This window comes from Geotrypetes seraphini, chromosome 10, assembly GCF_902459505.1.
Source record: "Geotrypetes seraphini chromosome 10, aGeoSer1.1, whole genome shotgun sequence".
Classification (NCBI taxonomy): Eukaryota; Metazoa; Chordata; class Amphibia; order Gymnophiona; family Dermophiidae; genus Geotrypetes; species Geotrypetes seraphini.
The window spans coordinates 130,009,882-130,036,024 of NC_047093.1; the positions used below are offsets into that span (position 1 = coordinate 130,009,882).

The following is a 26,143-nucleotide window of genomic DNA, read 5'->3' on the forward strand; positions in this document are numbered from 1 at the left end:
AATGGGAATGCACATCTACAGGAAACAAGCTACCTTTTATAACATAAAGAAAGAATTACGAAATGACCTCTCTAAATCAGTATTTTCCTTTATGTACCTCAGATCTTATTTCCAACTTGAAAATATAGCTGAATCACCATCCTGAGGCAAGTGGAGGGCAACTGTATAAAAGGTACCTGGCAAGAAAGACGCACATAATGCACTTTTTTTCTAAAGGCAACACTTGCGCCTATGTGCCTTTATAAAATTACCACAAGGAAGGTAGGTTTAAACATTATACCTGCTCCAAAGCAGATGTAAATACATGTTGGTAAGAGCAGACACCATTCTGCCTATTCTCCACCCCTGTTAATGCCTACACATATATAGCCTCAAAAGTACACGCCGCCCTCCATATTCATGAGTCACCAAACCACCCTGCCTCCCAGACCTGTCCACACCTTACTTTTAAAGCCTAGTGGTTTAGCAGGGAACCAAGAAAAAGAGCAATTTTCCTATGCTCCTGTCCTGTGCAGATCCACAATAAAAAAATGGCTGCCTTAAGCTCCCTCAGCCTCTCATGACTGCAGCAGGAACATCACGGCAACCGTTTTTGATTGAGGCTCTGCATGAGGCAGGAGCATAGGAAGATTGCTCTAGCGCAGCTTCACCGCTATACCACCAGGCTTTAAAAGTAAGGCATGGAGAGGTCCGAGAGGCAGGAGTGGTTCAGAGTCAGCCCTAAAGTTATTTGCAAATTTTTCTTATTCGTGGGTGGGCTTTGTCCCTAACCCCCCACGAATATGGAGGGGGGAGTTACTGTGTTGTACCCTTACATCTGATGCACAGAAAGCACTAGGCAGTTTAAGATGACCCTACTTGAGCATATTTGCCTCTCGTAGTCCATTGGTGGGACAAATTAGACCAAGCTGATATCATTTTTCAAACGGATGGCGATATGGACAAATAGGCTAAACTCTCCATTTTGCCGATTTGTAGCTTTTTGGATCTAGTGCATCAAGGTTATGGACAAATCGACTAAGCTAAAAGCTAATGAATTTCAGATTTTTACACATGATTGAATGGGCTATCCTCACTGTTCACATGGGGAACTGGGCCTACCATCCTAGATGTGAAAAATTTCTAGGTCACTTGTCCATAAGCCATCCAAATAGTAGGAATCAAATTATGAGGTCTAATCTCTTCTCAGTAAGGGCATCATTTACAAAACGTCACAAGTGTCTGTGGATCTTGAAAACAAAATGGCCTCCCTTCCATTCCCAGTTCATTTCTCCTTAAAACTATGAATGTTTTTATAGAGAAGAAGATGCGGTCTATAAACGTAAGGTTTAGTTTTATTTTGTCAATGAGGCATCAAACTGCAAATCCTCAGAGGATTAGGATTCTAACTTGTATGCTTTATATTTCACTGGACCTCCTTTTACAAATAATGACAACAATGCTATCAGTGCTCCACTTCTAGAGTTCCAAGGCGTTTGAGGGAAAAAAAACGTGAATGCATCTAAGCATAAACTACTGAGAAAAAATAAAAAGAGGGTAGTGATGCACAACTTGTAAACTTGGTGAATATGGACAAAGTACTATGTATATTTGATTTGCCTGGCTCCAGAACAATAGCTAGGGCCAGAGATTCTAACAAAAGACTCTGAGAAGTACTTTGTTTGTGCACCCATCTCATGACCAGGAAGCAAACTCCTACACTGGTAAGCACACATCCCAAGCAGCTAAGGAAAAATGATGTTTTATCTGATAATTGTCTTTCCTTTAGTCACAGCAGATGTATCTAGAGACGTGTTGGCTATGACCATCTACCAGCATGTGAAGATAGAGAAAACCCAAATGAGCTTTGTCTTATTGGATGGTAAGCTACCTGGTCAGCCAATATTTCTTATAGCAAAGCAGAAGAACAGCAACTGAAAACCAATAGGCATAGAAATCCCTCCTCACAGATATATAAATCTGGCAACAAATCTCATGCAAGCATTGTCAAGTCCCCATATCTACAGAAGAAAGGAGACATCAAACAAACATCAAAGACAAGAGGACGGAAGTCTGACTTCATCTTCTGTGACTAAAAGGAAATAAAATTATCAGGTAAGACATAATTTTTCCTTCTTTGTTATCAACAGCAAGTTTCAAGTTCAAGTTTATTTTTGACTTATTGAATCGCTTAATTTAATTTGCTAAGCGATTTACAGATAAAAAATAGATACATCAGATTAATTATAAAAGGATACAGCAGATGAATCCAGAGACGTGTGGGTTATAGCAAAGCAGTCCTCATCGGGGTGAGATAATAAAAAGAATGCTAAGAAGAATGAATCACCAAGGCAGCCGGCAACCTGAGGAACAGTCATACCGAACCCAGTCACCTCAGGAAGTGCAGAGGAGAGCTAAAAGATAAACTACCCAGATCTGGCACAAGGTTAAACGGAGCCAGAGCAGAGTCCCCTGTGCCAAAAAATGAACATTATACCCCCTATAAGGGGTAGTCAATGTGCACCCAACAACTAAGGACTGAGGAGCACAGACAAAGCTGTGCTCTACACCCAGACATGGATATGCAGCCAACGTCCATATAGCCAGCAATGACGCAACGTTCGACAATCAGAGATAGCAGGCAAGGAAGCAGCAGCCAGAGATACACTTAGTCAGAGAAGGTGCTGCATCCCACAACCCAAAATGGTGCTGTCATCCACAGCCCAAGATGGAGTCACACCCAGATACGGAGTTGCACCCAGTATCCAGAGATGGAACTGTGGTTGACTCCAGAGACATCCAAATATAGAATCTTGGTTGACCCCCCAGAAATGGCGCCACATTCAACATCCCGGAGATGGAGCTGTGCTCGACATGCAGAAGCACTCAACTGCTAAGTTCAACAGCCAGGAGTCAGAGTTGCACTCTACATCCAAGGAAATGGAGCAGTGTTCAACGGCCAGGGGAAGGAAATACACCTTACCTCTGGAGATCCAGAAATTGAGCTGCGTTTGACATACAGCAATGAAATATGCTCAAGATGCTTTCATCATCCAGAGATGAAGCTGCAATCGACAGCTGGAGATCGAGATTAGCCTGACCTCTAGAGATAAGTCCATGCTCGACATCCTGAGATGGAGCTACGCTCGAGAGATGACGCTGCTAAAGTCATGCAGAGAGCGAGCTGAGCCCTATATGCTGTGAAGAAACTGCACTTAACCTCCCCTTGAGGTGGGTGCACGCAATACTCAGTGAGAGAGTTACACATGAAATCCAGCAACAGAGCTGCACCAGACCTCCAGTTCAGAATCTGTACCCATGTAGTGCCACATTGAGAGGTAACCATGCCCTGCAACACCTTATAAGGGGAAACGAGCATCATGCCTGCATCAGCGAGTACCATGTAGGCTTACAGCTACAGCCCTAGCAAGAGCTGGAGCCAATAAAGAAGTCACAGAGATACTACCGGTGGTTCCTGACAGCAGCTACCAATCGGACCAAAGTCTAGAATAGCTGCTGAGGCCAAGAAAAAGTAAGAGGAACCGGGATATGGACAAAACCAGACCTCAGGATCCCAATGCCCCTAAAAACAGGAATCTAAGAGCACCCTCAACGGTCAGGATGCTGGAAGAGAAGTAACCAGGAACAAAAGTCCCTGGGCCAAGAACAAACCGAATAAGCTGCAACCATGAAGGTGCCACAGCCACATCCCTCCAGGGGCAGGAGGCACCCAATAAGGCACATAAGACAGGAGCCTCCTGGAGACAATGGACTACTGAAAATTCAGAGCCTACTGAAGGTAGGCTCTGTTACCAACACAATCAGACTCCATGAAGCTGCAAGGCACTGCTATGGAGTGCACCAGTACTAGACCATCTGGTCCCAGCCTGAAGATCTGGCCCCGAGACCAAAACCACTGGCAGTGCCCAAATTACTGCATCGTGCTGTCAGCTCCAAAGACGACTGCCTTCGGTGATTCCTGAAGATGAGAACCAAAACTGCACAGTTGCCCAGGATCTAAGAGAAAACAGCAGAGATCTCATGACTCCCAACATGTCACCAAATACTGCAGGCACCCCAGAGACACTATCCCGAGGACAGGCTCCAAATGAAAGAACATGAATTTATTCTATAGCCCAAAATCAGAAGAAGTAAGAGCCAAGAAACTCAGACATTTGAAGGGCACAGAAGACCACGCTGGAGCAGGGTCATACCAGAGGCATGAGACAGTTGCCTGAGCAGACTCCGAGCATGAGAGAAAGAACTGCCCAAGCAGTGCCTGAGACCTCACTGAGAGTGTGCCAAAATAGCCCAAGACAGGAGAGAGGTGCCAGAGCAGCATCTGAAACCAGAAAGTGCTGCCAGAATAATACCTGAGACAAGGGAGTGCCATCAGAATAGCAGTTGATACCAGAGAGCCACTAGAGCTGATGTGGAGGCAGGAAAGTGCTGCCAGAGCAGCATCTATGCCAGGAAAGTGCCGTCGAGGCCAAATGTGATACAGTAAAGTGTTGTCAAAGTAGAAGCAGAGGAATGACAGAGAAACAGACCAACCAAAATAGTCTTTATTAGATGTACTTTCAGGCTATAAAAGTGCCCGACTTGATTGTGTTTTGCCAAAGAGGTTGTGTCATCCAATCTTAATATATCAATTCATAAATTTAAAACTTGAAAATAAAACAGATGAAATTAAAAATAACCATAAAAATATACATATAGAAAGCAGAAAGCTTACCCAGATGTTGGATAACACTAAATTACACCAAAGATAGACTGGTTGCCTTCTTGTTTTCTTACCAAAGTAACACCAGCACCGGAGACAATAAAATGCTAGCAGAACATCAGCCGAGACTGGAGAGAGAGCCACCAGAACAGTTTCTGACATCCTAGACCATACATAATAGACCTCTTCTCATACCCAACCAACAGACATGAGAGAAGATTACACCTGAAATTCGTCTCCCCACCAGCCAGAGGATGCAAATATAAGAGATACCATCAACAACTTCTATCCTATCAAGCAGCCTTATGGGGCAAAGACTTAGATAAACTAATTACACACACAAACAACTATGGAGAATTCAGGAAACACCTGAAAACATACCTGTTCACAAAATACCTAGGCAACGAACAAGGACAATAACCCCCTTCGCAATCACTCCCCAAATCTGTTCTTGTAAACTGTTAACCCCAATCACTAACTTCCAACCCTGTGCAAACCGCAAGGTACTTCACGACCCTACAGTACATAACTGTTGTTATTATCATTAATGCTGTTACTATCAGATGTACATTGCAATATTCTTTGCTGTAAACCGCCTAGAAGTCGCAAGATTGTTGGCGGTATATAAGAATAAAGTTATTATTATTATTATAGAGTGCCACCAACGCAGCATCAGTAACAGAAAAGTGTCACCCAAGTAGTCACTGTTGCCAGAGCAGTCTCAAAGACAGGACAGTGTTGCCAGCATGGCACTGGAGCCCTGTGAGCACTGCCAGAGCAGCCTCTGCAGTGAGAAATGCCGTCAGAGTAGCCTCTAAAAACATGAGAGCTGCAAAATAGAACTGCAAAAGATAAGTCTGCCAAAGCAGCATCCAAGACCTAAGGAAATTGCGAGGCAAGATCTCCCTTGGCTGAACCCATTGCTGACTCCGTTTCATTTAATCATGTTTGTCTACGTGCGCCACAATTTTATTTTTTTATAATTTTTTCCACCATTTTGCCCGGCACTGAAGTGAGGCTTACTGGTCTGTAATTTCCCGGATCTCCCCTGGAGCCTTTTAAAAAAACAAAACAGCATAACATTGGCCACCTTCAGGTATTACAGACGATTTTAGTGACAGGTTACAGATCACTAACAGCAGGTCAGCAATTTCATGTCTGAGTTATTTTAGTACCCTGAGATGTATACCATCAGGTCCAGGCGATTTATCACTTTTTAACTTGTCAATTTGGCTTAGTACATCTTCCGGATTCACCGAGATGTCTTTCAGTTCCTCCGCATCATTTTACTTTATTTTTTAAATTCAATTTTCTATCCCGTTCTCCCAGGGGAGCTCAGAACGGTACTCAAGCAGTTTTCCCTCTCTGTCCCGACGGACTCACAATCTATCTAACGTACCCTTGAAAACCATTTCTGGTTCAGATAGATCTCTTACATTTTCTTCCGTAAAGACAGAAGCAAAGAATTCATTCAGTCTCTCCGCTATGACCTTATCCTCCCTTTGCACTGAGCATTTTTCTTTTTTTTTGGGTTGAGGAAACACACTTTCTACATATATGAGGTCTCAAAACAGACTTGGCTCCATGAAGCCCTGCCAGCCAGAAAAATCTCTCCACTCAAAAATTAAAGCTGCAGCAGCAGAGCTGCTCTCCTTTGTTTTTAAACTGTGCGAGAGAGATCTCGTACTGCCAGGTGTACCTGTAGAATAGGTTGACGCCCACCAGGCTCTACTGAACTGGGAAACCTAGAGCAGGAGCAAACCAGAAGATGAGACCAGGAGCATATGAGAGACCATTTATATGCCTGCTGAAGACAGAGAATACTGGCTGACCAGGGAGCTCATCATCCTATAAGATAGTTTGGCTCTGTCTCCACCTGCTGGTAGATGTCTCTGGATTCATCTGCTGTTGATGACGAGGAAAATCAGCCTTAGCTAAACATACATAGGTAGGAAAACTCTCCCCAAATATATTTGAAAAAGTTCACAATAAAATTTGGTATAGCTCAGGCTGCTCTAGAAATGGAGATTTTATATATTGTCATTAGATGAAAGCAGCCCCAGGTTAGGGAGGATGCTAACTGCAATGCATGAAAAGTCCAAGCATTATATTGCTATACTTAATGTGTGTTACAGGAAACAGTTAGCATTCTTACCGCTCTGCTATAGCTTTGGACAGAAGAGCTTTTTTGCGTTTATTCTTCTCTTCCATCAGCTTTTGCTCAAGTTGGAGTTGATCTAAACGTGATTTTTCTTTCCTGTTAAATAATTATAGCATTATTTAGTCTATTTTGCAAAAGTAATGCTACAAAAAATTTCTAGAAAAGGTAGTAATGCAATGGGACAGCTAGAGAAGAAATACATGGTAATGTCCTTATCACCCCAACTATATGCAAGCAAACAAATATCACTGCTGTATCATCAATCAAATCATATATCATAAATCAGCTGTTTAGACATATACGCCAACATATCAAAGGCTGGAGCATAAAATCTTATTTACTTCTTACTGTGACTTTATCATTGAAGTTTTCGCATTTACAAAAACTTTTTTTTCTTTTTTCAAAGTATTTTTGTATGGACCTTCGGGTAGCAATCAGGCAAACCAAGCCAGTTGCTTAAACTCTGGATCAGTCCAACCTTTATTCATATTTTATTCATTGTGAATGTAACTATTTCTTATTTTTTTCTATAAAATGCAAGGAACCTCACTTAACTTATAGTGAAGAACTCCTGTATTCTCCTCTCCCAACATGCATGTTTCACCCCAAGACACATTACGGAATGATTACAGATGATAAGACACAGCTAGAGAAAATTCAAATACTCAAAAGTGCTAACACACACACACACAAAATCTAATACTTCCACTGAATCGAACAGAAAACATGGATTACTGTTCTTCATGCTCTGGTTTTTCAGAAAGATCTGTTTCAAGGAGCAACCTTTTCTTTCACAAATGGGCCCGAACTTTACCCTACCGTGCCCACATTCCCCCCCAGCATACCTCCTCAAATCTTCACTGGCAGTGAACAGCATCACCTGCTGCTTGCGCTTGCCTGAGCTCCCTCCCTCTGATGTCACTTCCTGATCCTGCGACTCGGATGTGACCTCAAAAGAGGGAGATCAGGCTGGTCAATGAAGTTTAAAGCAATGAAGGGATCACCATCAAATTTCTTCAGATAATAAGTCAAGTTTACAGCAATATTCTGAAGAGTTTGATGCTTGGATAGTAATTTCATCATGAGAGAACTATATAAACTGTTAGAATAATCCAATGAATAACTAAAGCCTCAACTAATATGACAAAATGTTTTTTTGAAAAACAGAGATATCAAAAGTTAAAACTGACGTTTAAAAAAGTAGAACCTACTACATGATTAACTTGATCATCAAAAAGTGTCTAAATAAAAGCCAAGAACTGAATGGGCTTCAGTGAGTTTTGTAAAAAGGGCCCTTAGTGTCAAACCATTCAATAATATTAAGTTTCAAGTTTTATTTATTTTTGATTAATCGCTTAATTGAAAATTTTTTTAAGCGAATTACAATAAATAAAATAACATGTAATTTTAACAAAGTATTAAAAACATGTAATATAACAAAGTATTAAAAATATAAAACAAAAGAGGCAAACAAAACAAAAACTAAATAAAACAAAACATAAAAGAATAGATAATATCAGAGAGAAAGTTAACGAAAAGAAAAAAGGTTTAATAAAGCAATTTACAGGTTAAAAGCATCTGTGAATAAAAAGGTCTTTTAAGTTCTTTTTAAAATTGTCTAGATTACTTTCATTTCTCAGTTGTAAAGGTAAGGAATTCCAAAGTTGTGGAGATGTTACTGAAAATATTTCTTGGCGACAGGTTCCAATAATTTTTAGAGATGGAATTACTAATAGTTTTTGATTTGTTGAACGAAGGGAACGTGAAGTAATATATGGGATAAGAACTTTACTAATGAATAAAGAGTTTTGAATGTTAATAATAAAATTTTATAAGTAATGCAATGATTGATGGGCAGCCAGTGTGATTTAATCAAAAAAGGTGTAACATGATCAAATTTCTCACCCTTATGGATAAGCTTAACTGCGGTGTTTTGAATAATTTGTAAGCGTTTCTTTTCTTTTTGGGTAATATTTGTGAATAGTGAATTACAATAGTCAAGTTTAGTAATGATTAATGAATGAAGTAGAATATTTAAAGATTTAGGTTCAAGAAACTTAGAAATTGATCTAATTAAGCGAAGTCTAAAGAAACATGATTTTACAGTGTTACTTATGTGATCATGATAAGAAAGTTTGTTGTCGATAATAACCCCTAGTATTCTTAAGGATGTTACGAGCTCTATAGGGGTATTTTCGAGAAAAAAAAGGGACACAGCTTGATTTCTTGTTTCCATGTAAATAATAGGGCCTTAGTTCAAAGGTTACAACTTTGTCATTCTGCAACCAGAGTTGCAAATATTTTGATTAAATTTAAAACCATGCATAAGAAAAAAAACTGTTCGACTGTGTGGTGTTTACAAGTAGAAAACTTTAGAAGAATAATATTGTAGTCAAGATCGGCAGGGACCAGAAAAAGCCCGGCAATGTAAGCATAAAACTTGGCATCTTCTGGATTCTGTAACCGGTGGCCAAGTCGGTGGCCGCGATCGTCTGTCAAACATTTGATGGCGCCAGTTACAGAATCACGGCTTTGAGAAGTCCCTACCACTCAGCAGATGGGAGAGGGGGAACTCCCCTACTATGATCAGCTGAGTGGCTACGGCAGGGAACACCCCCCCCCCCCCGAATCCCAATGCAAGTCGGCAGACAGAAGGGATGCCCACTCCCTCGCGCTGCCATTCTGAACCCATCCACACTGTCCGCGGCAGGAGGGATGCCCACTCCCTCCTGCCGTCACCCCCCCTGCAACATCCCCAGCAAAAGGGATACCCAACCCCTCCTGCTGCCATCTCTGCAACATCCCCGGCAGGAGGGATGCCCACTCTCTCCTACTGCCACCCCCCTAACATCCCCAGGAGGGATGCCAGCATCCCCCCAAACACCCCCAAGACCCTCCCCCATACCTTTTTCTGGAAGGCAGGCCAGAGGAATGCCCACTCCCTATGGTCGTAGACCCGCCTCTTCAGGATGGCAGGCATTCGCTTTCCCAGTACTATCTTGGCGTGATTCATGGCTGGGTAGCTGCTATAGCCCAACTAACGCCTCTTCCAGCATTTCCCACCACTACTTTGGAATTCCGTAACCTAAAGTGGCTACCTAGCCGCGATTCCAGCAGTCATTTCAGCTTTTATTAAGGCATCGGTAGGCGTTTCAACATTGCTGTTTCTGACTGCATTTTCAATTACTTAGGAATCAGAAGGCCGCCTACCGACACCTAAATTTAGGTGCTAGTTAGAGACTTTCCCCCTAGATCTATCTCAGCCGGCTCCTCAGCATGGAAAATCACTTGATTGTGTGCTGCCTGCTAAATGAGCTATTAATATTCACACATGTCTTGCATATCATACTTCCTCATTGATTCTTAAATAGTTTTCAGGGGGGGGGGGGTCAAATTTTTATTATATAAAATATAAATGTGACTTAGCTTTGATTAAGAACATAAGAAGTTGCCTCCGCTGAGGCAGACCAGAGGTCCATCTCGCCCAGGGGTCCGCTCCCACGGCAGCCCATCAGGCCTATTGCCTGAGCAGTGGTCCCTGACTATTCCTATAACCTACCTCTACTCCTATCTGTACCCCTCAATCCCTTTGTCCCCTAGGAACCTATCCAAACCTTCTTTGAAGCCCTGTACCCTATACGTTTTACCCCATTCCCACTTTCTCCTTTTCTTCTTAAAAATGTAACTTTTCCCCATCCTTCCCTATTATCCTCACTTTCAAGTTTGTCTTGTTGATATCATATATGTTCGCACTATTTATTTGTAAAATGACAACTATTTTAAATTTTTTTTTTTTTTTTTATATTTTATCTCTCTCACCTTTTAAATTTTATTGTTAACCGGCCAAATATCTGTTTGATGGTCGGTATATTAAAAACTAATAAACTTGAAACTGTAACGTGCTCCTGCCTATCACATCCTCCAGTAGCGCGTTCCATGTATCTACCACCCTCTGGGTGAAAAAGAACTTCCTGGCGTTTGTTCTAAACCTTTCCCCTCTCAATTTCTCCGAGTGCCTCCCTGTACTTGTGGTTCCCCTTAGTTTGAAAAATCTGTCCCTGTCCACTTTCTCTATGCCCTTCATGACCTTGAAGGTTTCTATCATGTCTCCCCTGAGACGTCGCTTTTCAAATTCATGTGCATATTCCCTCCCAACATAACTGCCATGTTTTGTTTGTGTGATGAAGATTTAAACTATTTGGACCGTGCCTTAAGATTTTTTTGAAACATCTTAATAAATTCCAGAAATTATGTGAATTTTTTTTGGTTTTCAAGAACCATCGCTCTGATGCAGCAGAGCTAAACATGACGCCATGTTGGGAGGGACCCTACGTGCACAAAGTTGAGTAAAAAAATTGAAAAACTAAAAAAAAATAACTAAAAAAACACTAAGGATCAAAGAAGAAGTATGATACATGGGCTGCGTACAAAAAGCATGTCATCACTACCTTCTGAAAATCTAACATTATTTGAGTTTCCGACAGTTACTTGGGACCTAGGTTGGCCAACGTTGAAAACAGAATATTGGGCTAGATGGACCACTGATATGACCCAGTATGGCTATTCTTATGCTTTTTAAGATTTAAGTGAAAGTATGGCAAGTGATAATTTTGAGTTTTCACTTTTAGCTCTGATTTTATACTCATTCTATTTAATCCATAATTTCTGACTCACTCTAAGCCAGTGGTCTCCAACTCCAACCCTTTGCAGGGCCACATTTTGGATTTTTCGGTGCTTGGAGGGCCTCAGAAAAAAATATTAAAGAAATGACAATTTTGCATGAGGTAAAACTCTTTATAGTTTATAAATCTTTCCTTTTGGCTAAGTCTTAATAATAATATTGTCATTTATAGCTAAAGAGACATATGATCAAGAAACGGTTTTATTGTACTTTTGTGATTATGATAAACATACTGAGGGCCTCAAAATAAGACCTGGCGGGCCGCATGTGGCCCCCGGGCCACAAGTTTGAGACCACTGCTCTAAGCTAACAGAGAAGCTGCAATTATAAATACGACTAAATAAATATTTATACAGAAGCATCCAAAAGGGAATAACATATGAAGACAAACACTACATTCTTCATCTAAAATGTAAGGTTTAAGCTCATTGTCATTCATCTTAAAAAGATTTCACTTTTAACAACATTCTAAAATGGCACTTCAGCAGCATGATTAATAGCCAGTTATGATAAAATATACTCCCGAGTGCAGTGTTTTAATGAACCAGGCTAATATTTCAAGGAAACACAGTCTCCATTTCCTTTTTCTCCCTCAGAGCCATATATGTTGTCACCAAGGGCTTGGAATTCCTCAATGTTTCATCTCTCATGCAGAGAAGAAAAAAAGGAGTGAAAAAACAATCCATGGATTTTCTTGAAAGGTAATGGAAAATATCCATTAACTTTTACGAGATCTTTCCCAGATTTCCAATCTCCCAGAATACACAGGACAAAGAGTATGCAGGACTACAGAACATTCGATAACCGTTACATTACAAATTGTAAAATATCTCACAATTTTAAGGGCAAAAAATACTGTCAACATACAGAAGTGCTAAATGAACCCCTTAATTTCATAGACTTACTAACAATTCCACTTCCTTTTTCTCCTGCGACAGGTCCTGTTCTGTAGACAGTCCCCAGGGATCTTCAAGTGCTTTTTGGCTGTCCTTTGGAGTCTCCAAACCCTGCTTTTTTTCCTGTCCTCCTGGGCTATGATCTCTGGGTGGGGCAAGGGCTGGCTGCGGAGTGGGCCTGGCTCTGGTTTTAGAGAGCTGTTGTTCCAAGGGCAGAGAGGCTGCTCCATTCTGCCGACTTCTCCTCTGGACCTCCTGCTGAACAGCCTTTTCTCGCTGCAACTGCTGGCGACTCTTCTTTAGAGAAGGAGGTTGCCGTGATCGTTCCGACACTTCCAACGGATCTATAAGTATTTAAAGAAGACAAGAAAATTAATCGATGGCCCCAACAATCCACCATCAGTTCTAATCCACTATATTGGGGCCATGTAGAAATGTTGCACTATAAAGCATCCTTGCTCGATTCACTTGCTCAAATATCAACTTATCTGTTTCTTATCTTTATTTCCTCTTAAGGCCTAAATTCTTGTTTTTTGTTATAGTATGTTTCTTAGATACAGTGGTACCTTGGATTACGAGCATAATCCGTTCCAGGAGCATGCTCGTAATCCAAAATGCTCGTTTATCAAAGCGAGTTTCCCCATAGGAAATAATGGAAACTCGCTTTGATACGTTCCCCCCCCACCCCCCGATAACCCCCTCGCTCCAGCCGCCCCCCCCCCGCCCGAACAACTTACCCAACTACGGGAGCAAAAATTAAAAGTACTAATATATACAAACAAACCCTAAGATGCAAGACTCTGCTTGCAGTACAACCCCAAAGAAACAAATGCATTTCTTCAAAACTAAAATCATTCCCCCTACCTTTGTTGTCTCCCTCCCTCCTTCCATGCTGTGCCTTAATTTCTGGCCTGCTCCCACCTGGCCATTTTATGCAACCCCGGTGTTGTCTTCAGGCCGGCTCCCTCTTCCTCAGTGCTGCAGTGCACACAGACGCGGGCAGCGGCTCCTCACGTGCTCCACGCCTCATTCGGAAGCCTTCTCTCCGACGTTGTGACGTTAGAGAGAAGGCTTACGGTTCAGGAGCGGGAAGCATGTAGGAGCCGCTGAGGAAGAGGGAGCCGGCCCGAAGACAATGCCATATCAATCGCACCGTGGACCGGCGGCTGAAGAACACTATCTCGGGCTTGATGCATGTGCCGGCCCTGTGGACCAGTAGGAAATTTCTGCAGACTGGCAACGGTTCATGGACCGGCAGTTGAAGAACACTGCTCTGGTCATACTAGAAGGCTGATGCAAAAATTTGAAGCTTAGTGCATAGCTCCCTAATGTAAACAACGTTTATGTCTAATACAATAAATAAATCATATGCAAATGTGTGCCCAAAAATCAGGCAGAAACATAAGAATGTGGGTTAGCAGTAGAATCAGTATTTTGTGTCAGAGATGAACTGGATCCTTGTACACTTTATGGCTGAGGTCTCAAAGTCCCTCCTTGAGGGCCGCAATCCAGTTGGGTTTTCAGGATTTCCCCAATGAATATGCATGAGATCTATGTGCATGCATTGCTTTCAATACATATTCATTGGGGAAATCCGGAAAACCCGACTGGATTGCGGCCCTCAAGGAGGGACTTTGAGATCCTGCTTTATGGGTAACTTAATCTTAGGTTTTATTATTGGGCAACAAGCCTTTACTTGTTCAAGGGACTTGGTGTACCTCCTATTCTTTTTCCTTAGAGCTTAATCGAAATAACTTTAAATGGAAGGTACTGACATTTCTAATTTAATAATATGACCACTGATAAGATGTATTATAAGAAATCCTGCTTCTTCCGCTGACATTCCTTCTACCTTAAGCAGGTCACGCAAACCTCCAATACACAGGTACAACCAAGTCTATAATCCTTTTTGGTCAGGAAAATACCTACTATGTAAGTATGGCAAGTCACCTTGAGTTACATTTGCAAAGGTGAGTGATCAAACCTAAAATCAAATAATCCAATTATCATACACTTTGTTGACTTGTACTCTACCATATTTATAGACCTAATTATGAAATGAGGTAAGCATTTACGGGCAGGGGTGGTAGAAGCATACCAGTGGCCTCGGGGGTGGGAGAGTGTGGAAGCGAGCAGCGCCGGTGGCCTGGGGGGGGTGTTGGAACCAATCAGGCGAGTTTCCCTTATTTCCTATGAGGAAACTCGCTTTGATATACGAGCACTTTGGTTTACGAGCATGCTTCTGGAACGAATTATGCTCGCAAACCAAGGTACCACTGTGGCAAGACTTTCTCATGGGCTAGGTAGCACAGTAGCTTCCTGATGTGAAATATACTTACAAATAAATGACACCAATACATACACTCTGAATATCAGTCACACTGAAGCTTTTCACATGATGCAGGAGAAATGTTCAAATTATGAAAACATATTTGGTTTTCTTGATCCTTAAACAGGTTCAGTACAGCAGTCAAAGACTAGCAATAAATATGTCTCATGTAGTTGAAACTTAACATGGGAAGAGAACTGGGCCAATGGAAATTAATCAGAAGTGCCACTTTTTACTAACTGCCGACAGATGGATGAAAACCAAATGAGAACAGGCATAACCTCATCCCCATGACATCATGCATTTTCCAGATCTATTCTGATTAATTAGAGAATGTCAAAGTATCCCAACAATGATGAAGTCTGAAAAGTAATAGCCCGAGAACCAGCTTAGGGCACACGCGAATGCAAAAAACCATCTACGGATAGTTAAAAAAAAAGCTAAGCAAAAAACTGAAAACAAAAATTTTTTAAAGGACAGCCAAGAGGACTTTATGAGAAACTTGATCTCATCTGTTCCAAAGATAAATGGCATATTGACATAAGTTAAATAATTATCTGAATTTGAACTCAGAACAGCAATTGGCTTAAGCCCCTGGATCAACAATAGTTCCAAGAGTGTAAGTATATTAAGCAGGTCACGTTTGATTTCAATCAAATTGATTCAAGTCCATTATTCAGAAAGTCTCTGCAAGGATAAAAGTGAAGCTTAAAATGAATATCTGCCTGTTTTATTTGAATTATTTTGGACGCACTATAACGATGGCCTTTATAGTAGATTAAGGCAGTGCACAATCTACAACTTAAAATAATGGTTTAAATATATTTAAATATATTCTCAATGCTATCAATTAGATTCTTGTTCATATCAAAGCAAATTTCCCCATAAGAAATAATGAAACTCCACTACCCAAAAACTTTAATACAAAATACTGTATGTACTCGTATTGCAAGACCTCGCTCGTTTAGGACAGTCACTACACTCTTGCAGCGTCAAGAGAGAGAAGAACCATCGGCTCAGCTGTGATGTGTGTATACTGTATGTACTCGTATTGCAAGACCTCGCTCGTTTAGGACAGTCACTACGCTCCCACAGCTTCAGAGAGAGAAGAACCATCGGCTCAGCTGTGATGTGTGTATACTGTATGTACTCGTATTGCAAGACCTCGCTCGTTTAGGACAGTCACTACGCTCCCACAGCTTCAGAGAGAGAAGAACCATCGGCTCAGCTGTGATGTGTGTATACTGTATGTACTCGTATTGCAAGACCTCGCTCATTTAGAACAGTTGCTACGCTCCCTCAGCATCAGAGAGAGAAGAACCATCGGCTCAGCTGTGATGTGTGTATACTGTATGTACTCGTATTGCAAGACCTCGCTCATTTAGAACAGTCGGTACGCTCCCTCAGCATCAGAGAGAGAAGAACCATCGGCTCAGTTGTGATGATGTGATGCGTGTATACTGTATGTACTCGTATTGCAAGACCTCGCTCATTTAGAACAGTCGCTACGCTCCCTCAGCATCAGAGAGAGAAGAACCATCGGCTCAGCTGTGATGTGTGTATACTGTATGTACTCGTATTGCAAGACCTCGCTTGTTTAGGACAGTCACTACGCTCCCACAGCGTCAGAGAGAGAAGAACCATCGGCTCAGTTGTGATGTGTGTATACTGTATGTACTCGTATTGCAAGACCTCGCTTGTTTAGGACAGTCACTACGCTCCCACAGCGTCAGAGAGAGAAGAACCATCGGCTCAGTTGTGATGTGTGTATACTGTATGTACTCGTATTGCAAGACCTCGCTTGTTTTGGACAGTCACTACGCTCCCGCAGCGTCAGAGAGAGAAGAACCATCGGCTCAGTTGTGATGTGTGTATACTGTATGTACTCGTATTGCAAGACCTCGCTTGTTTAGGACAGTCACTACACTCCCACAGCATCAGAGAGAGAAGAACCATCGGCTCAGTTGTGATGATGTGATGTGTGTATACTGTATGTACTTGCAATCCAAACTTTTACTGTATTTCCTTAGATTACTCATGAGCCTATCACCTCTTAACTTCTTCCTATGCTCTCTCATTCCAGAGCTTCCTTTCAAATGAGACTCGCCTCATGCAAATTTATGCCACGTATGTGTTTAAACTTCTTATCATATCTTCACTCTCTCACCTTTCCTCTAAAGAATACATACAGTAAAACCTTGGATTGCAAGTAACTTTGTTTGCAAGTGTTTTGCCAGACAAGCAAAACATCTTATTAAATTTTAACTTGATATAAAAGCAATGTCTTGCAATACGTATACACACATCACAACTGAGCCGATGGTTCTTCTCTCTCTGACGCTGTGGGAGCGTAGCGACTGTTCTAAATGAGCGAGGTCTTGCAATACGAGTACATACAGTATACACACACTACAACTGAGCCGATGGTTCTTCTCTCTCTGACGCTGTGGGAGTGTAGTGACTGTTCTAAACGAGCGAGGTCTTGCAATACGAGTACATACAGTATACACACATCACAACTGAGCCGATGGTTCTTCTCTCTCTGACGCTGTGGGAATGTAGTGACTGTTCTAAACAAGTGAGGTCTTGCCATACGAGTACATACAGTATACACGCATCACATCATCACAACTGAGCCGATGGTTCTTCTCTCTCTGACGCTGTGGGAGCGTAGCGACTGTTCTAAATGAGCGAGGTCTTGCAATACGAGTACATACAGTATACACACACTACAACTGAGCCGATGGTTCTTCTCTCTCTGACGCTGTGGGAGTGTAGTGACTGTTCTAAACGAGCGAGGTCTTGCAATACGAGTACATACAGTATACACACGTCACAACTGAGCCAATGGTTCTTCTCTCTCTGACGCTGTGGGAATGTAGTGACTGTTCTAAACAAGTGAGGTCTTGCCATACGAGTACATACAGTATACACGCATCACATCATCACAACTGAACCAATGGTTCTTCTCTCTCTGACGCTGTGGGAGTGTAGTGACTGTTCTAAACGAGCGAGGTCTTGCAATACGAGTACATACAGTATACACACGTCACAACTGAGCCAATGGTTCTTCTCTCTCTGACGCTGTGGGAATGTAGTGACTGTTCTAAACAAGTGAGGTCTTGCCATACGAGTACATACAGTATACACGCATCACATCATCACAACTGAACCAATGGTTCTTCTCTCTCTGACAATATAAGAATGCAGTGACTGTTCTAAATGAGCGAGGTTTTGCAATACAAGTACGTATAGTATTTTGTATTAAAGTTTTTGGGTTGTGGAACAAATCGTCTGAGTTTCCATTATTTCCTAGGGGGAAATTCGCTTTGATATACGAGTGCTTTGGATTACGAGCATGCTTCTGGAACGAATTATGCTCGCAAACCACGGTTTGACTGTATTGAGATCTTTAAGTCTGTCCTCATACACCTTATGACGAAGACCACCAACTATTTTAGTATGCCGAGTACCTAATTGTGTAAACCGCTATGAACCGCTGGCTAGGCGGAATATAAAAATTAATTATTATTAGCCTTCCTCGGGACAGACTCCATCCTGTTTCTATGTTTTTGAAGACATGGTCTCCAGAATTCTACACAATATTCTAAACGAGGTCTCACCAGAGTCTTATACTTTTTCTATGGGCCACACCTCTCCCAATGAACCCTAGCATCCGTCTATTTTCTCCAGTTTGTTTCAAATCTACTACTTAATAGCTTCATCGCGTGCCCCCTAGTTCTAGTATTTTAGGAAAGAATGAACAAGCGATTCACATCTGCCCTTTCCACTCCACTTAGCATTTTATAGACTTCTATCATATCACCCCTAAGCTGTCTCTTCTCCAAGATGAAGAGCCCCAGCCGCTTTAGCCTCTCCTCATAGGGAAGTTGTCCCAAACCTTTTATCATTTTCGTCGCCCTTCTCTGTACCTTTTCTAATTCCGCTCTACCTTTTTTGAGATACGGCGACCAGAATTGCACACAGTACTCAAGTTACGGCCGTACCATAGTGCGATACAAGGGCACTATAATATTCTCGTTTTTGTTTTCCCTACCTTTCCTGATAATTCCTAACATTCTATTTGCTTTCTTAGCCGCCGCCGCCACCACCACCGCACATATCCTCAACAATGACACCTAGATCCTTTTGCTGGCAGTGACTTCTAGCATAGAACCCAGCATCACTTAGCTATAGCTCGAGTTTCATTTTCCCAAATGCATCGCTTTGAACGTGCTCACATCAAACGTCATATGCCATTTTGACGCCCAGTCTTCCAGTCTCACAAGGCCCTCTTACAATTTTTCACAATCTTCTTGCGCTTTAACAACTTTAAATAAACTTTGTCATCAGAAAATTTAATTATCTCGCTAGTTATTTCCATCTCTAGATCATTAATATGTTAAATATTGAAATTTTCTCTTAGAGATCATTATATATGTGTTTGATACGTTTTTCTGATCTCTACATATTCACACCACCAAATAGTTTTAGTACACTTCCCTATTTATGTTTTTGAAAAAGAGGACTAGCTTAATAGTATCAATATCTTATGTATTCAACTTTCACATTTTAAGTCAGAGCCAATGATTAATAGGAAATTTTCTTATGGCCTAATAGGAGGAAAAAGCCTCAAATCCCCGTAGGCTACCAGTATGTAAACTCATGCAGGCTATACTAGAAAGGGAAGCTATGTCACTGGCTTCAAAAAACCCAACCTCCTAGTTAAACAAAATCTATGCAACACTTTTATCAAGTACAGTGGTGCCTCACACAACGAACTTAATTGGTTCCAGGAGCAAGTTTGTTATGCGAAAAGTTCGTTATGTGAAACGCGTTTTCCCATAACAATACATGTTAAAAAAAATAATTTGTTCTGTAGCATAAAATATGCTAAGATGACATAAAAAAAGATAAATTTATTCCTGCTATGTGTGACTGTGGTATTCTGTTAGCATGATATTTCTGTGTAGCATTCTATAATAATTTGGCTTATTCCATTTTCTTGATAGTAGAGGGGATATATGTGAAGGGGAGGGGAGACAGGGGTTTTGTTGATCCTTGCTGTGTATTATAATCACCCCCCACATACTCCCCAGTACCTTTTTAATCATCCCCCCTCGGTACCTTTTTTAATTCCTCCCATCTTTCCCAGCCAGTGGCGTACAGGCCAGAAGCGCAGAGATCAGGAGCAATTCCTCTGCACGCCTGTGTGGGCCCATGCCGATCTCCGAATGGCTGCAGTTAGTTCTTGTGAGTCCCGCGAGAGCTGACTGCAGCCATTCAGAGATCAGCGCAGGCCCAGGCAGTAGCACAGAAGGCTTGCTCTTGATCTCTGCGCTTCTGGCTGGGAAATTTGCTAGACCACCAGTTACGAGTGAGCGGGTGAGATTAAAAGTTGCAGCAGTGGTGGCTTTTTTAAAAAAATATGTGGCGGCGGGGGGAGGTTTAAAAATATGCGGTGGCGGCAGAGGCTTAAAAATATGCAGCGGCGGCGGCAGGGGGGGTTTAAAATATGGGAGCCAGGCGGAGAGAGGGCAGTTAAGCGCAGTGCCTGCGCGGAAGGATGCAGCTCGGGCGACTTCGTTGTGTGAAACGAAGTTCGTTGTGGGAAGCAAGACCTGAAGTTCGTTGTGCGCAGCGTTCGCTGTGCGAGGCGTCCGTTATGCGAGGCACCACTGTATTCAATACTGCTTATTCAACTTGCATAGAAAAATGCCAACTTATCCTGGCAATTGTATATTCTCTACGGAAGTTTTTTCAGCCGATGATGTGCGTGGAGGAGGTTTGAGCATTTATGCTCTGCCAGAACAAACCGGAGGCTTTTTCTTCCGTTGGGATAATGCTCAGCCTAATAAGTGGAGCGATTCTATTTACTGTTATTTATTTACCCACTTTTATATATAGCATAGATTTTGTTTAACTAGGAGGGGTTTTTTTAAGCCAATGACATAGCTTCCCTTTCTAGTATAGCCTGCATGAGTTTACATACTGGTAGTATACGGGGATTTGAGGCTTTTTCCTGCTATTGGTCAGGCAATCAGAGAATCTTCTATTAATCATTGGCTCTGACTTAAAATGTGAAAGTTGAATACAGTATATTGAGACTATTAGACTATTCCTCTTTTTCCCAAAAACATAAATAGGGAAATGTACTAAAACTATTTGGTGGTGTGAATATGTAGAGATCAGAAAAATGTATCAAACACATATATAATGATCTCTAAGAGAAAATTTCAATAGGAATACTCAATATTAATAAAGATGTTATACATACACTCAGAAATGTGTAATCTTCCCAAGGACTGAAGTCCTTATAGCCAGACCCAGCATCTGGTCATTGTGTATGAAAAAATATTAGTGGAATTCTCAAAAACATTTCATTTATATAGTGCATTTATTAATACTGAGTATTCCTATTGAAATTTTCTCTTAGAGATCATTAGATCTGTGTCCGATTCCTCTTTTGCTACATCTTTTCACAGTCCCTAAGACTCAGGGGTGTCAAAGTCCCTCCTCGAGGGCCGCAATCCAGTCGGGTTTTCAGGATTCCCCCAGTGAATATGCATGAGATCTTTTAGCCTTACAATGAAAGCAGTGCATGCAAATAGATCTCATGCATGACATCTATTAGCTTACAATGAAAGCAGTGCATGCAAATAGATCTCATGCATGACATCTATTAGCTTACAATGAAAGCAGTGCATGCAAATAGATCTCATGCATGACATCTATTAGCTTACAATGAAAGCAGTGCATGCAAATAGATCTCATGCATGACATCTATTAGCTTACAATGAAAGCAGTGCATGCAAATAGATCTCACGCATAAGATCTGTTAGCTTACAATGAAAGCAGTGCATGCAAATATATCTCACGCATGACATCTATTAGCTTACAATGAAAGCAGTGCATGCAAATATATCTCACGCATGACATCTATTAGCTTACAATGAAAGCAGTGCATGCAAATAGATCTCACGCATGACATCTATTAGCTTACAATGAAAGCAGTGCATGCAAATAGATCTCACGCATGACATCTATTAGCTTACAATGAAAGCAGTGCATGCAAATAGATCTCATGCATGACATCTATTAGCTTACAATGAAAGCAGTCTCATGCATGAAAGCAGTCATGCAATAGATCTCATGCATGAGATCTATTGGCTTACAATGAAAGCAGTGCATGCAAATAGAACTCATGCATGAGATCTATTAGCTTAAAATGAAAGCAGTGCATGCAAATAGATCTCATGCATGACATCTATTAGCTTACAATGAAAGCAGTGCATGCAAATAGATCTCATGCATGACATCTATTAGCTTACAATGAAAGCAGTCTCATGCACTCATGCATGAAAGCAGTCTCATGCATGAAAGCAGTCTCATGCAGTCTCATGCAATAGATCTCATGCATGACATCTATTAGCTTACAATGAAAGCAGTGCATGCAAATAGATCTCATGCATGACATCTATTAGCTTACAATGAAAGCAGTGCATGCAAATAGATCTCACGCATGACATCTATTAGCTTACAATGAAAGCAGTGCATGCAAATAGATCTCACGCATGACATCTATTAGCTTACAATGAAAGCAGTCTCATGCACTCATGCATGAAAGCAGTCTCATGCATGAAAGCAGTCTCATGCAATAGATCTCATGCATGAGATCTATTGGCTTACAATGAAAGCAGTGCATGCAAATAGATCTCATGCATATTCATTGGGGAAATCCTGAAAATCCGACTGGAGGGACTTTGACACCCCTGCCCTAAGTAAACGCATGTACTTTTTGACGCGGCTGTTCTCATTTGCATATTCAAACGACAGAACGCGTAGCTGCTACTGAACGTTCTGTCGTTTGCCTCCCACCCTCGGGCGACGTCACCGCTGCTGCCGATCGCTCCCGGGGCAGGGCACGAACCACGTTTGAGCAGGCACCGATTATTCGACTAGAGATGTATCAGATAAGACCAGGAAGGTGTCGAGATGAACTCCACCCCCCCCCAGCACTTTACCTTTCTGCAGCTTCAGTCGCCGGAGCTCCTCTTCCGAGAAGCCCGCCCAGCCCGCCATGCCCGCGGGACTCAGGCGGCCGCTTCCTGCTTTTGCTACCGCGCCTGCGCGGCAACTGCCACGTCGAGGACCCACCGGGGGCTGCCCCTCGCGGTGCCAAACCCCCGAACAAGAACTGCACCGGGGAAGGGGGGGAGGCGGCGGCGGCTTCACGAGTCTAGGTGAAGGCGGGAAAGCTTCTCCCTCGCAGGCTCGACTGTCCTGGATGCCGTGGAAAGAACATGTTGAGGGGAGGGGGGGGGGGCAGATGGATTTTTTGTGCTGCTCGCCGCCATCTTTAAGCCTGGCGGGCAATTCGAGCGAAAACCCGGAGGCGGAGTTGGGCGGCCCTGGATGGGTTTCTCTAACTTTCATGCGATCTAACGCAGTGGTTCCCAACCCTGTCCTGGAGGACCATTAGGCCAATCGGGTTTTCAAGTTAGCCCTAATAAATATGCATGAGAAAGATTTGCATATAATGGAAGTGCCAGGCATATTCATTAGCGCTATCCTGAAAACCCGGAGGCGGAGTTGGGCGGCCCTGGATGGGTTTCTCTAACTTTCATGCGATCTAACGCAGTGGTTCCCAACCCTGTCCTGGAGGACCATTAGGCCAATCGGGTTTTCAAGTTAGCCCTAATAAATATGCATGAGAAAGATTTGCATATAATGGAAGTGCCAGGCATATTCATTAGCGCTATCCTGAAAACCCGGAGGCGGAGTTGGGCGGCCCTGGATGGGTTTCTCTAACTTTCATGCGATCTAACGCAGTGGTTCCCAACCCTGTCCTGGAGGACCATTAGGCCAATCGGGTTTTCAAGTTAGCCCTAATAAATATGCATGAGAAAGATTTGCATATAATGGAAGTGCCAGGCATATTCATTAGCGCTATCCTGAAAACCCGGAGGCGGAGTTGGGCGGCCCTGGATGGGTTTCTCTAACTTTCATGCGATCTAACGCAGTGGTTCCCAACCCTGTCCTGGAGGACCATTAGGCCAATCGGGTTTTCAAGTTAGCCCTAATAAATATGCATGAGAAAGATTTGCATATAATGGAAGTGCCAGGCATATTCATTAGCGCTATCCTGAAAACCCGGAGGCGGAGTTGGGCGGCCCTGGATGGGTTTCTCTAACTTTCATGCGATCTAACGCAGTGGTTCCCAACCCTGTCTTGGAGGACCATTAGGCCAATCGGGTTTTCAAGTTAGCCCTAATAAATATGCATGAGAAAGATTTGCATATAATGGAAGTGCCAGACATATTCATTAGCGCTATCCTGAAAACCCGGAGGCGGAGTTGGGCGGCCCTGGCTGGGTTTCTCTAACTGTCATGCGATCTAACGCAGTGGTTCCCAACCCTGTCCTGGAGGACCATAAGGCCAATGGGTTTTCAAGTTAGCCCTAATAAATATGCATGAGAAAGATTTGCATATAATGGAAGTGCCAGGCATATTCATTAGCGCTATCCTGAAAACCCGGAGGCGGAGTTGGGCGGCCCTGGATGGGTTTCTCTAACTTTCATGCGATCTAACGCAGTGGTTCCCAACCCTGTCCTGGAGGACCATTAGGCCAATCGGGTTTTCAAGTTAGCCCTAATAAATATGCATGAGAAAGATTTGCATATAATGGAAGTGCCAGACATATTCATTAGCGCTATCCTGAAAACCCGGAGGCGGAGTTGGGCGGCCCTGGCTGGGTTTCTCTAACTGTCATGCGATCTAACGCAGTGGTTCCCAACCCTGTCCTGGAGGACCATAAGGCCAATGGGTTTTCAAGTTAGCCCTAATAAATATGCATGAGAAAGATTTGCATATAATGGAAGTGCCAGGCATATTCATTAGCGCTATCCTGAAAACCCGGAGGCGGAGTTGGGCGGCCCTGGATGGGTTTCTCTAACTTTCATGCGATCTAACGCAGTGGTTCCCAACCCTGTCCTGGAGGACCATTAGGCCAATCGGGTTTTCAAGTTAGCCCTAATAAATATGCATGAGAAAGATTTGCATATAATGGAAGTGCCAGACATATTCATTAGCGCTATCCTGAAAACCCGGAGGCGGAGTTGGGCGGCCCTGGCTGGGTTTCTCTAACTGTCATGCGATCTAACGCAGTGGTTCCCAACCCTGTCCTGGAGGACCATTAGGCCAATCGGGTTTTCAAGTTAGCCCTAATAAATATGCATGAGAAAGATTTGCATATAATGGAAGTGCCAGGCATATTCATTAGCGCTATCCTGAAAACCCGGAGGCGGAGTTGGGCGGCCCTGGCTGGGTTTCTCTAACTTTCATGCGATCTAACGCAGTGGTTCCCAACCCTGTCCTGGAGGACCATAAGGCCAATCGGGTTTTCAAGTTAGCCCTAATAAATATGCATGAGAAAGATTTGCATATAATGGAAGTGCCAGGCATATTCATTAGTGCTATCCTGAAAACCCGGAGGTGGAGTTGGGCGGCCCTGGATGGGTTTCTCTAACTTTCATGCGATCTAACGCAGTGGTTCCCAACCCTGTCCTGGAGGACCATTAGGTCAATCGGGTTTTCAAGTTAGCCCTAATAAATATGCATGAGAAAGATTTGCATATAATGGAAGTGCCAGGCATATTCATTAGCGCTATCCTGCAAACCCGGAGGCGGAGTTGGGCGGCCCTGGATGGGTTTCTCTAACTTTCATGCAATCTAACGCAGTGGTTCCCAACCCTGTCCTGGAGGACCATTAGGCCAATCAGGTTTTCAAGTTAGCCCTAATAAATATGCATGAGAGAGATTTGCATATAATGGAAGTGCAAGGCATGCAAATCTGCTCCATGCATATTCATTAGCGCTATCCTGAAAACCCGATTGGCCTGGTGGTCCACCAGGACAGGGTTGGGAACCACTGATCTAATGGGCTTTTGGGCTGCTACAACCGTAAAAAGGGGGTGACCTGGGTGAATGAGGGAGGGGAAAGAGAGTTCAGAACTTAGGCTCAAAAATTAAGTCGTTTTAATTGGCTTAGACTTGGACAAAAGACCCTATTCAATAAAATGATTAGTGTCTATAACCAGGGGTCTCAAAGTCCCTCCTTGAGGGCAGCAATCCAGTCGGGTTTTCAGGATTTCCCCAATGAATATACTTTGAAAGCAGTGCATGCACATAGATCTCATGCATATTCATTGGGGAAATCCTGAAAACCCGACTGGATTGCGGCCCTCAAGGAGGGACTTTGAGACCCCTGCTCTATGTCAGTGGTTCCCAACCCTGTCCTGGAGGAACACCAGGCCAATTGGGTTTTCAGGCTAGCCCTAATGAATATGCATGAAGCAAATTTGCATGCCTATCA

The 26,143-nt window shown here is 42.7% G+C and overlaps 1 protein-coding gene across 2 annotated transcripts in view; it reads right to left on the bottom strand.

Annotated features, from left to right (window-relative positions):
• The window catches only part of GORAB (golgin, RAB6 interacting), a 41,500-nt gene extending 18,514 nt beyond the window's left edge, over positions 1-22,986 (bottom strand). Inside the window, exons 1-4 of one of the 2 annotated variants that reach the window (XM_033959907.1) lie at positions 22,794-22,986; positions 12,450-12,784; positions 7,709-7,812; positions 6,858-6,959 (exon numbers count right to left, since the gene is read on the bottom strand). In XM_033959907.1, coding sequence (XP_033815798.1) covers positions 6,858-6,959; positions 7,709-7,812; positions 12,450-12,784; positions 22,794-22,851 — 599 coding nt within the window. In that variant the 5' untranslated portion in view covers positions 22,852-22,986. The remainder of the gene's footprint in view (positions 1-6,857; positions 6,960-7,708; positions 7,813-12,449; positions 12,785-22,793) is intronic. The other variant, XM_033959908.1, reaches the window with a different exon arrangement.
• Positions 22,987-26,143: the final 3,157 nt, after the last annotated feature.